Source organism: Oncorhynchus kisutch, unplaced genomic scaffold (genome assembly GCF_002021735.2).
Source record: "Oncorhynchus kisutch isolate 150728-3 unplaced genomic scaffold, Okis_V2 scaffold722, whole genome shotgun sequence".
NCBI lineage: Eukaryota > Metazoa > Chordata > Actinopteri > Salmoniformes > Salmonidae > Oncorhynchus > Oncorhynchus kisutch.
The window spans coordinates 285954-300000 of NW_022262667.1; the positions used below are offsets into that span (position 1 = coordinate 285954).

The 14047-nt window shown below is 45.1% G+C and overlaps 1 protein-coding gene across 1 annotated transcript in view; it reads right to left on the reverse strand.

Annotated features, from left to right (window-relative positions):
* Window positions 1–14047, reverse strand: part of LOC109885662 (probable E3 ubiquitin-protein ligase HERC1) — a 211746-nt gene that overhangs the window by 6271 nt on the left and 191428 nt on the right. Inside the window, 5 exon segments of the mRNA XM_031815997.1 lie at window positions 788–913; window positions 2977–3129; window positions 6353–6605; window positions 8123–8199; window positions 10743–10908. Coding sequence (XP_031671857.1) covers window positions 788–913; window positions 2977–3129; window positions 6353–6605; window positions 8123–8199; window positions 10743–10908 — 775 coding nt within the window.

The window sequence follows — 14047 nt, forward strand, 5'->3', positions numbered from 1 at the left end:
ATCAATCAATCAGTCAGTCAGTCAGCCAACCAGTCAGTCAGCCAATCAATCAATCAGTCAATCCATCAGTCAGCCAGCCAATCAGTCAGTCAGTCAATCAGTCAGTCAGCCAATCAGTCAGTCAGTCAGTCAGCCAATCAGTCAGTCAATCAATCAATCAGTCAGTCAGCCAATCATCACTTAGTCAGTCAGTCAATCAATCAGTCAGTCAGTCAGTCGGTCAGCCAATCATCACTTAGTCAGTCAGTCAGTCAGCCAATCAGTCAATCAATCAGTCAGCCAATCAGTCAATCAATCAGTCAGCCAGTCAGTCAATCAGTCAGTCAGTCAGTCAGCCAATCATCACTTAGTCAATCAGTCAGTCAGTCAGTCAGCCAATCATCACTTAGTCAGTCAGCCAGTCAGCCAGTCAGTCAGCCAGTCAGTCAGCCAGTCAGGCAGTCAGCCAGCCAGTCAGTCAGTCAGTCAGCCAGTCAGTTAGTCAGTCAGTTAGTCAGGCAGTCAGCCAGTCAGTCAATTCAATCATCACTTAGTCAATCAGTCAGTCAGTCAGCCAATCATCACTTAGTCAGTCAGCCAGTCAGCCAGTCAGTCAGCCAGTCAGTCAGGCAGTCAGCCAGCCAGCCAGTCAGTCAGCCAGGCAGCCAGCCAGCCAGGCAGTCAGTCAGTCAGCCAGTCAGTCAGCCAGCCAGTCAGCCAGTCAGTCAGTCAGTCAGTCAGTGCATATTGAAATCACTTTACAGCAAAACAATGAGATGAAAACAAACGGAAGACAAAGTAATGAGACCTTCTTGAGCACGTCCACACTGATCTCTGGCATCCCACAAACCATCTGTTCCAGTTGTTTGGCTGTGAGGAGGGAGAGGAGAGGGACAGGGACGATCCAGGACATGCCCTCACGCACAACCGCCACCTGGGAGAGAGAAGGGGGGGGGGGGGGATAGGGGGAAGAGAGAGGGATGGGGAGGGAGAGAGAGAGCGAGAGAGAGAGGGGGGATCGAGAGGGATGGGTGAGAGGGATAAGGGGAGAGAGAGGGATAGAGAGAGGGATAGGGAGGGGAGGGAGAGAGAGAGAGGGGGGAGAGAGAGAGAGGGGGAGAGAGAGAGAGGGATAGGGGAAGGAGAAAGACAGGGGAGAGAGACGGAGGGGAGGGGAGATATGAAACAAGAGTTTCCAGTTGAGAGTTAACCACACAACTAACAGAGACATGTACTGTACTCTCACACCTTAGAGTCTAACAGAGACATGTACTGTACTCTCACACCTTAGAGTCTAACAGAGACATGTACTGTACTCTAAACACCTTAGAGTCTAACAGAGACATGTACTGTACTCTCACACCTTAGAGTCTAACAGAGACATGTACTGTACTCTCACACCTTAGAGTCTAACAGAGACATGTACTGTACTCTAAACACCTTAGAGTCTAACAGAGACATGTACTGTACTCTAAACACCTTAGAGTCTAACACTTATAAATACAGTCTAGTTATAGTTATATACTGAACCATGACGTTTCTACAATTATAAATATAGTTGTTCCCATGCCAACCAAGCTGGGTGTTAAAATCAAATTCCAGGCATGATTCTTCATCTTAAAACCAATTCAGAATTCAGTTTCTATTATAAAAGAGCACAGTGCCTCTTGTCTTAATCCAATAATTCAATATATACATCTCAAGTTTCAGAGTGGAGGAGAGGTCTGCTGAGTTTCTCTGAAATGAAAAGCCTCGGGGCCATAGCCTAAGTGTAGTGCAGAGAGCTCGATAATGTCTCATAGAGAAGACACCACGAAGAGGATGGTCTGAAAGCAGCAGGTGGCCACGGTGTGTTAGTCACCGAAGAGGATGGTCTGAAAGCAGCAGGTGGCCACGGTGTGTTAGTCACCGAAGAGGATGGTCTGAAAGCAGCAGGTGGCCACGGTGTGTTAGTCACCGAAGAGGATGGTCTGAAAGCAGCAGGTGGCCACGGTGTGTTAGTCACCGAAGAGGAAGGTCTGAAAGCTGCAGGTGGCCACGGTGTGTTAGTCACCGAAGAGGAAGGTCTGAAAGCAGCAGGTGGCCACGGTGTGTTAGTCACAGAAGAGGATGGTCTGAAAGCAGCAGGTGGCCACGGTGTGTTAGTCACCGAAGAGGAAGGTCTAAAAGCAGCAGGTGGCCACGGTGTGTTAGTCACCGAAGAGGATGGTCTGAAAGCAGCAGGTGGCCACGGTGTGTTAGTCACCGAAGAGGAAGGTCTAAAAGCAGCAGGTGGCCACGGTGTGTTAGTCACCGAAGAGGATGGTCTGAAAGCAGCAGGTGGCCACAGTGTGTTAGTCACCGAAGAGGATGGTCTGAAAGCAGCAGGTGGCCACGGTGTGTGAGTCACTGAAGGGGAAGGTCTAAAAGCAGCAGGTGGCCACGGTGTGTTAGTCACCGAAGAGGATGGTCTGAAAGCAGCAGGTGGCCACGGTGTGTTAGTCATCACATCGCTGGAGGTTAATGACCTGCAGCAGACACGGGACATTAACAAAACATGAGGCGATGGGACGACCAACAGCCGCTGTCAGACGCTCTGGTGTGCTGCCTCTCGTACCCCGTCTGTCTATCTGGTGCAGGCGGTACTCGATGGTGTTGTCTGTGTCATACCCGTCTGTCTATCTGGTGCAGGCGGTACTCGATGGTGTTGTTTGTGTCGTACCCGTCTGTCTATCTGGTGCAGGCAGTACTCGATGGTGTTATCTGTGTCGTACCCGTCTGTCTATCTGGTGCAGGCGGTACTCGATGGTGTTGTTTGTGTCGTAACTGTCTGTCTATTTCGTGCAGGCGGTACTCCTGTGTGTGTGTGTGTGTCATACCTGTCTGTCTATTTCATGCAGGCGGTACTCCTGTGTGTCGTACCTGTCTGTCTATCTCGTGCAGGTGGTACACCTGTGTGTCGTACCTGTCTGTCTATCTCGTGCAGGCGGTACTCCTGTGAGTGTGTGTGTGTCGTACCTGTCTGTCTATCTCGTGCAGGCGGTACTCGATGGCCCGGGCTACATACTCCTTCCTGTTGGAGAAGGTCAGAGGGATGCTGTTTCCCCCGGGGATAATAGGAACCATCTTACCGTCCGCACTCTGACCCACGAACGAATCCAGAGGAATCATCTAGAGGGAGGAACACAACAGTACAACCTCACTTCATCTGAGTTCAAGTTGGGGGTCAATTCCATTTGTAGAGAGTTGATTCAGAATCCTGTCAGATCAGGAGATTCAGTCCCTTTCTCTTTATTCCCTGTCTCTCTCTCCCACCTCTCCTCCACCTCTCTCTCTCTCCCCCCGCTCCTTCCTCCATCTTCCCTCTCTTGGCTAGGAGACTGTGGGCCTGAGAGGCCATTTCACTCTCTCCCACCTCTCCTCCACCTCTTTCTCTTTCCCCTGGCTGTGGTCCTTCCTTCACAAGACAGGGAGGCCATGTCTCTCTCTCCCTCCCTCTTCCCCCCCTCTCTCCCTTCCTCTCACTCTCTGGACTCTCTCTATCTATCCTGGCTGTGGTCCTTCCTTCACAAGACAGGGAGGCCATGTCTCTCTCTCCCTCCCTCTTCCCCCCTCCTCTCCCTCTCTGGACTCTCTCTATCTATCCTGGCTGTGGTCCTTCCTGGGAGGCAGGCCAACTGGCCAATCCCCAGACAGGATGTGCTGCATCAACAGGACCCTTGCATTCCAGTGTGTGTGTGTGTGTGTGTGTGTGTGTGTGTGTGTGTGTGTGTGTGTGTGTGTGTGTGTGTGTGTGTTTCTGTGTGAGAGAGAGAAGGAGCCCGGTCCAGTCCAGTAGAGTCTCAGTGCAGTGGTTATGTGTGTGTGTGTCGGGGCCATGGTGTATTATCACCATACAATATTATCACCACACCATATTATCAACATACCATATTATCACCATACTGAGGGACCTCACCATACCATATTATCTCCATACCATATTATCACCATACTGAGAGACCTCACCATACCATATTATCACCACACCATATTATCACCATACTGAGAGACCTCACCATACCATATTATCACCATACTGAGGGACCTCACCATACCATATTACCACCATACTGAGAGACCTCACCATACCATATTACCACCATACTGAGAGACCTCACCATACCATATTATCACCATACTGAGAGACCTCACCATACCATATTACCACCATACCATATCATCACCATACCATATCATCACCATACCATATTATCACCATACTGAGGGACCTCACCATACCATATTACCACCATACCATATTATCACCATACCATATTATCACCATACTGAGGGACCTCACCATACCATATTATCACCATACCATATTATCACCATACTGAGAGACCTCACCATACCATATTATCACCATACCGTATTAACACCATACAATATTATCACCACACCATATTATCACCATACTGAGAGACCTCACCATACCATATTATCACCATACCATATTACCACCATACCATATTATCACCATACAATATTAACACCATACCATATTATCACCATACCATATTATCACCATACTGAGGGACCTCACCATACCATATCATCACCATACCATATTATCACCATACTGAGGGACCTCACCATACCATATTATCACCATACCATATTATCACCATACCATATCATCACCATACTGAGAGACCTCACCATACCATATTATCACCAAACCATATTATCACCATACTGAGAGACCTCACCAAACCATATTATCACCATACCATATTATCACCATACTGAGAGACCTCACCAAACCATATTATCACCATACCATATTATCACCATACCATATTATCACCATACTGAGGGACCTCATCATACCATATTATCACCATACTGAGGGACCTCACCATACCATATTATCACCATACTGAGAGACCTCACCATACCATATTATCACCATACCATATTATCACCATACTGAGGGACCTCATCATACCATATTATCACCATACTGAGGGACCTCACCATACCATATTATCACCATACCATATTATCACTATACCATATTATCACCATACCATATTATCACCATACTGAGGGACTTCACTATACCATATTATCACCATACTGAGAGACCTCACCATACCATATTATCACCATACTGAGGGACCTCACCATACCATATTATCACCATACTGAGAGACCTCACCATACCATATTATCACCATACTGAGAGACCTCACCATACCATATTATCACCATACCATATTATCACCATACCAAACAGGAAACACAGCTCCATTTCCTAGGCTAGTTTCCAAGTCGAACAGGAAACACAGCTCCATTTCCTAGGCTAGTTTCCAAGTCGAACAGGAAACACAGCTCCATTTCCTAGGCTAGTTTCCAAGTCGAACAGGACACACAGCTCCATTTCCTAGGCTAGTTTCCAAGTCGAACAGGAAACACAGCTCCATTTCCTAGGCTAGATTCCAAGTCGAACAGGAAACACAGCTCCATTTCCTAGGCTAGTTTCCAAGTCGAACAGGAAACACAGCTCCATTTCCTAGGCTAGTTTCCAAGTCGAACAGGAAACACAGCTCCATTTCCTAGGCTAGTTTCCAAGTCGAACAGGAAACACAGCTCCATTTCCTAGGCTAGTTTCCAAGTCGAACAGGAAACACAGCTCCATTTCCTAGGCTAGTTTCCAAGTCGAACAGGAAACACAGCTCCATTTCCTAGGCTAGTTTCCAAGTCGAACAGGAAACACAGCTCCATTTCCTAGGCTAGTTTCCAAGTCGAACAGGAAACACAGCTCCATTTCCTAGGCTAGTTTCCAAGTCGAACAGGAAACACAGCTCCATTTCCTAGGCTAGTTTCCAAGTCGAACAGGAAACACAGCTCCATTTCCTAGGCTAGTTTCCAAGTCGAACAGGAAACACAGCTCCATTTCCTAGGCTAGTTTCCAAGTCAAATCTCCCCATCCATGTCAGTTCCAGTATTGAATCCAAACTGAATGGATGTGAACCATCACTCCCCTCCAAACGTCTCTTTCTCTCTTTCCCTCTCCTCCTCATCCTCACTCCCCCTCATCCTCACCCCCCTCATCATCCTCATCCCCCACATCATCCTCATCCCCCTCATACTCCTAATCCCCCTCATACTCCTCATCCCCCTCATCCTCACCCCCCCCCATCATCCTCATCCCCCACATCATCCTCACCCCCCCTCATCCTCATCCTCATCCCCCTCATACTCCTACTCCTCATCCCCCTCATACTCCTACTCCTCCTCCTCATCCTCCTCCTCCTCCTCCTCACACTCCTCCTCCTCATTCCAATATCGTAGCTCGTGACCTTAAGCTGAGGAGAGAGAAAAACAGACAGAATAAATCTATCACCTCATGGAAATTATCCTCTGTGATGCCGCTGTCTTCAATGTGAAGAATGCTGTTGAGTGTCTGAACGTAGAGCAGGTCCACCTCCTCTAGATCCTCCAGGACCAGAGGAATACAACACAGCTGCTTCCACACCATGGGGGCAAGGTGCAGGTCCAGGGGCTTCTTGGTCCGGATAGCCACCCCCATCAGGATACCCAGGAACTTAAACTGGAGGAGCTGCTCATCCAGACAGGATGACGGGCTCAGCAGGAACCTGGGGGAGGCAGGGAGGTTTAGAGTTGACCTGAGTGTCCCATAACACAGTGTCATATAGACTATAGATAGCTCTGTAGTGGCCCAAAACACAGAGTCATATAGACTATAGATAGCTCTGTAGTGGCCCAAAAATCAGATTCATATAGACTATAGCTCTGTAGTGGCCCATAACACAGAGTCATATAGACTATACCTCTGTAGTGGCCCATAACACAGAGTCATATAGACTATACCTCTGTAGTGGCCCATAACACAGAGTCATATAGACTATAGATAGCTCTGTAGTGGCCCATAACACAGAGTCATATAGACTATACCTCTGTAGTGGCCCATAACAGAGTCATATAGACTATTGCTCTGTAGTGGCCCATAACATAGAGTCATATAGACTATAGATAGCTCTGTAGTGGCCCATAACACAGTGTCATATAGACTATAGATAGCTCTGTAGTGGCCCAAAACACAGAGTCATATAGACTATAGATAGCTCTGTAGTGGCCCATAACAGAGTCATCTAGACTATAGCTCTGTAGTGGCCCATAACACAGAGTCATATAGACTATAACTCTGTAGTGGCCCATAACACAGAGTCATATAGACTATAGCTCTGTAGTGGCCCATAACACAGAGTCATATAGACTATAACTCTGTAGTGGCCCATAACACAGAGTCATATAGACTATAGATAGCTCTGTAGTGGCCCATAACACAGAGTCATATAGACTATACCTCTGTAGTGGCCCATAACAGAGTCATATAGACTATAGCTCTGTAGTGGCCCATAACACAGAGTCATATAGACTATAACTCTGTAGTGGCACATAACACAGAGTCATATAGACTATAGATAGCTCTGTAGTGGCCCATAACACAGAGTCATATAGACTATACCTCTGTAGTGGCCCATAACAGAGTCATATAGACTATTGCTCTGTAGTGGCCCATAACACAGAGTCATATAGACTATAGATAGCTCTGTAGTGGCCCATAACACAGAGTCATATAGACTATACCTCTGTAGTGGCCCATAACAGAGTCATATAGACTATAGCTCTGTAGTGGCCCATAACACAGTGTCATATAGACTATAGCTCTGTAGTGGCCCATAACACAGTGTCATATAGACTATAGCTCTGTAGTGGCCCATAACACAGTGTCATATAGACTATAGCTCTGTAGTGGCCCATAACACAGAGTCATATAGACTATACCTCTGTAGTGGCCCATAACACAGAGTCATATAGACTATAGCTCTATAGTGGCCCATCACACAGAGTCATATAGACTATACCTCTGTATCTACTGTCTCTATGGTGACTGGTAATGAGACAGCGTCTCTATGGTGACTGGTAATGAGACAGCGTGTCAGTAATGTGGTACTGTCTCTATATGGTGACTGGTAATGAGACAGCGTGTCAGTAATGTGGTACTGTCTCTATATGGTGACTGGTAATGAGACAGCGTGTCAGTAATGTGGTACTGTGCGTCTCTGTTGGTGTCCTAGCCAGTCCTCACCTGTCTCTGTTGTAGCCCACCTCAGCTGTGGCGTTGGGGGAGGGGATGAGGAGATCCACTACTCCCGTCTCCAACTCCTACACAGGAAATAGGCCTCAGTCTCACAAGATATCCTGTCCACAGCCCGTCTCTGAATAATATCACTTTTCTGACTCACGATTTGTTAGTTGAACATTTCAGGAAACCAGTAAATTTCTCTGGTAAAGAAGTTTGGATAAACTCAGAAGAATAGACAAGAACATAGAACTCCAGTTTCAACTGTTCTGCCTTATTATTATTGGACCATGCTGGTCATTTATGAACATTTGAACATCTTGGCCATGTTCTGTTATAATCTCCACCCGGCACAGCCAGAAGAGGACTGGCCACCCCACATAGCCTGGTTCCTCTCTAGGTTTCTTCCTAGGTTTTGGCCTTTCTAGGGAGTTTTTCCTAGCCACCGTGCTTCTACACCTGCATTGTTTGCTGTTTGGGGTTTTAGGCTGGGTTTCTGTACAGCACTTTGATATATCAGCTGATGTACGAAGGGCTATATGAATACATTTGATTTGATTTGAACATAGTGCAGACACCACAAGGAAATGACTTCAGGTTGAGACTGAGGCTTTGTTCCCAAATCCCAAACAGCAAATCACTTGGAATGTATGTTACTATCTCACTACTATTTATTATAGCCACTAATTCTACTGTTACTATCTCACTACTATTTATAATAGTCACTAATTCTACTACTACTACTACTACTACTACTGTTACTATCTCACTACTATTTATTATAGTCACTAATTCTACTGTTACTATCTCACTACTATTTATAATAGTCACTAATTCTACTGTTACTATCTCACTACTATTTATTATAGTCACTAATTCTACTGTTACTATCTCACTACTATTTATTATAGTCACTAATTCTACTGTTACTATCTCACTACTATTTATTATAGCCACTAATTCTACTGTTACTATCTCACTACTATTTATTATAGTCACTAATTCTACTGTTACTATCTCACTACTATTTATAATAGCCACTAATTCTACTGTTACTATCCCACTACTATTTATTATAGCCACTAATTCTACTGTTACTATCCCACTACTATTTATTATAGCCACTAATTCTACTGTTACTATCTCACTACTATTTATAATAGTCACTAATTCTACTGTTAATAATACCTCCTGCAGCATCTAACTGTAAACTCTACTGTAACTGACACAGCTTACTGTAAACTCTACTGTAACTGACACATCTAACTGTAAACTCTACTGTAACTGAGACAGCTTACTGTAAACTCTACTGTAAATGACACATTTAACTGTAAACTCTACTGTAGTTATACTGTTACTCTACCTGACACATCTAACTGTAAACTACTGTAAATGACACATCTAACTGTAAACTCTACCTGTAACTGACACATCTAACTGTAGACTCTACTGTAAATGACACATCTAACGGCAAACTCTACTGTAAATTACACATTTAACTGTAAACTCTACCTGTAACTGACACATCTAACTGTAAACTCTACTGTAAATTACACATCTAACTGTAAACTCTACCTGTAACTGACACATCTTAACTGTAACCTCTACTGTAAATGACACATCTAACTGTAAACTCTACTGTAATTTACACATCTAACTGTAAACTCTACTGTAGTTAAACTGTTTCTCTACCTGACATCTAACTGTAAACTACTGTAACTGACACATCTAACTGTAAACTCTACTGTAAATGACACATCTAACTGTAAACTCTACTGTAGTTAAACTGTTAGTCTACCTGACACATCTAACTGTAGACTCTACTGTAAATGACACATCTAACTGTAGACTCTACTGTAAATGACACATCTAACGGCAAACTCTACTGTAATTACACATTTAACTGTAAACTCTACCTGTAACTGACACATCTAACTGTAAACTCTACTGTAAATTACACATCTAACTGTAAACTCTACCTGTAACTGACACATCTTAACTGTAACCTCTACTGTAAATGACACATCTAACTGTAAACTCTACTGTAATTTACACATCTAACTGTAAACTCTACTGTAGTTAAACTGTTTCTCTACCTGACATCTAACTGTAAACTACTGTAACTGACACATCTAACTGTAAACTCTACTGTAAATGACACATCTAACTGTAAACTCTACTGTAGTTAAACTGTTAGTCTACCTGACACATCTAACGGCAAACTCTACTGTAAATTACACATTTAACTGTAAACTCTACCTGTAACTGACACATCTAACTGTAAACTCTACTGTAAATTACACATCTAACTGTAAACTCTACCTGTAACTGACACATCTTAACTGTAACCTCTACTGTAAATGACACATCTAACTGTAAACTCTACTGTAGTTAAACTGTTAGTCTACCTGACACATCTAACTGTACACTACTGTAACTGACACATCTAACTGTAAACTCTACTGTAAATGACACATCTAACTGTAAACTCTACTGTAGTTAAACTGTTAGTCTACCTGACACATCTAACTGTACACTCTACTGTAACTGACACATCTAACTGTAAACTCTACTGTAAATTACACATCTAACTGTAAACTCTACTGTAGTTAAACTGTTAGTCTACCTGACACATCTCAGTGATGGTGTCATCAAACACCCCTCCAGCATCGTCGGCCCCCTCCCCCACCAGCTTGACCTTCCAGGCCCTGGACGGCAGCCGCAGGTCAGACGCATTCAGCTTGACCACCTGACGGGCTATCTGCACAAAGATGGGCTTACACTTACGACCCCTGGACAGAGAGAGAGGAGGATGGAGAGAGAGGCAGAGAGAGAAAGAAAGAGAGAGAGGAAATACAGGATGGAGAGAGAGAGGGAGGAGGTAGAGGATGGAGAGAGGAGGTGGAGGAAGGAGCGAGAGAGAGGAGGTAGAGGATGGAGCGAGAGAGAGGAGGAAGGGGACAGAGAGAGGAGGTAGAGGATGGAGAGAGAGAGAGAGAGAGAGGAGGTAGAGGAAGGAGTGAGAGAGAGGAGGTAGAGGATGGAGAGTGAGAGAGAGGAGGTAGAGGACAGAGCGAGAGGAGATAGAGGATGGAGAGAGAGAGACAGAGAGAGAGACAAAGAGAGACAGAGAGAGAGAGAGAGAGAGAGAGAGAGAGAGAGAGAGAGAGAGAGAGGTAGAGGATGGAGAGAGATAGAGGATGGAGAGAGAGAGAGGATGGGAGACAGAGAGACAGAGAGAGAGACAAAGAGAGAGAGAGAGAGACAAAGAGAGAGAGAGAGAGAGAGAGAGAGACAGAGAGAGAGAGAGACAGAGAGAGACAGAGAGAGAGAGAGGAGAGAGAGAGGTAGAGACAGAGAGAGAGACAGAGAGAGAGAGAGACAGAGAGAGAGACAGAGAGAGAGAGAGAGAGAGAGAGGTAGAAGAAGGAGAGAGAGGTAGAGGAAAGGGAAGATGATGAAAAAGGGAGGCAGAGAACAATTAGTTGAATCTCAATGTAACATACACACTGCATTTCATACTGCCGTACCTAGCAGACATCTTAACATAAACACACTGCATTTCCTACTGCCGTACCTAGCAGACATCATAACATAAACACACTGAATTTCATACTGCCGTACCGAGCAGACATCGTAACATAAACACACTGCATTTCCTACTGCCGTACCGAGCAGACATCATAACATAAACACACTGCATTTCCTACTGCCGTACCGAGCAGACATCATAACATAAACACACTGCATTTCATACTGCCGTACCGAGCAGACATCATAACATAAACACACTGCATTTCATACTGCCGTACCTAGCAGACATCATAACATAAACACACTGCATTTCATACTGCCGTACCGAGCAGACATCATAACATAAACACACTGCATTTCATACTGCCGTACCTAGCAGACATCATAACATAAACACACTGCATTTCATACCGCCGTACCGAGCAGACATCATAACATAAACACACTGCATTTCCTACTGCCGTACCGAGCAGACATCATAACATAAACACACTGCATTTCATACTGCCGTACCTAGCAGACATCATAACATAAACACACTGCATTTCCTACTGCCGTACCGAGCAGACATCATAACATAAACACACTGCATTTCATACTGCCGTACCGAGCAGACATCATAACATAAACACACTGCATTTCATACTGCCGTACCTAGCAGACATCATAACATAAACACACTGCATTTCATACCGCCGTACCGAGCAGACATCATAACATAAACACACTGCATTTCCTACTGCCGTACCGAGCAGACATCATAACATAAACACACTGCATTTAATACTGCCGTAAGGAGCAGACATCATAACATAAACACACTGCATTTCCTACTGCCGTACCGAGCAGACATCATAACATAAACACACTGCATTTCATACTGCCGTACCTAGCAGACATCATAACATAAACACACTGCATTTCATACTGCCGTACCGAGCAGACATCATAACATAAACACACTGCATTCCATACTGCCGTACCGAGCAGACATCATAACATAAACACACTGCATTTCATACTGCCATAAGGAGCAGACATCATAACATAAACACACTGCATTTCATACTGCCGTACCGAGCAGACATCATAACATAAACACACTGCATTCCATACTGCCGTACCGAGCAGACATCATAACATAAACACACTGCATTCCATACTGCCGTACCTAGCAGACATCATAACATAAACACACTGCATTTCATACTGCCGTACCGAGCAGACATCATAACATAAACACACTGCATTCCATACTGCCGTACCGAGCAGACATCATAACATAAACACACTGCATTCCATACTGCCGTACCGACCAGACATCATAACATAAACACACTGCATTCCATACTGCCGTAAGGAGCAGACATCTGAAACAGTGGAGCCACATCGACCATCAGATCACTAAATGTCTTTGTGGTTTTCAAAGACACTTTAAGATTCTTTGTATTGAAAAAGCTCTTTAAGAAAACATCTTGACAGTGATTCTGATGTATTTCTACATCTCTACTCCTCTAGGCTAGTGGACAGACCGTGAGGAGAACATCTCTACTCCTCTAGGATAGTGGACAGACCGTGAGGAGAACCTCTACATCTCTACTCCTCTAGGCTAGTGGACAAACCGTGAGGAGAACCTCTACATCTCTACTCCTCTAGGATAGTGGACAGACCGTGAGGAGAACATCTCTACTCCTCTAGGATAGTGGACAGACCGTGTGGAGAACCTCTCTACTCCTCTAGGCTAGTGGACAGACCGTGAGGAGAACCTCTACATCTCTACTCCTCTAGGCTAGTGGACAGACCGTGTGGAGAACCTCTCTACTCCTCTAGGATAGTGGACAGACCGTGTGGAGAACCTCTCTACTCCTCTAGGCTAGTGGACAGACCGTGAGGAGAACCTCTCTACTCCTCTAGGATAGTGGACAGACCGTGAGGAGAACCTCTCTACTCCTCTAGGATAGTGGACAGACCGTGAGGAGAACCTCTCTACTCCTCTAGGCTAGTGGACAGACCGTGTGGAGAACCTCTCTACTCCTCTAGGATAGTGGACAGACCGTGAGGAGAACCTCTCTACTCCTCTAGGATAGTGGACAGACCGTGTGGAGAACCTCTACATCTCTACTCCTCTAGGCTAGTGGACAGACCGTGTGGAGAACCTCTCTACTCCTCTAGGATAGTGGACAGACCGTGAGGAGAACCTCTACATCTCTACTCCTCTAGGATAGTGGACAAACCGTGTGGAGAACCTCTACATCTCTACTCCTCTAGGATAGTGGACAAACCGTGAGGAGAACCTCTACATCTCTAATCCTCTAGGATAGTGGACAGACCGTGAGGAGAACCTCTCTACTCCTCTAGGATAGTGGACAGACCGTGAGGAGAACCTCTACATCTCTA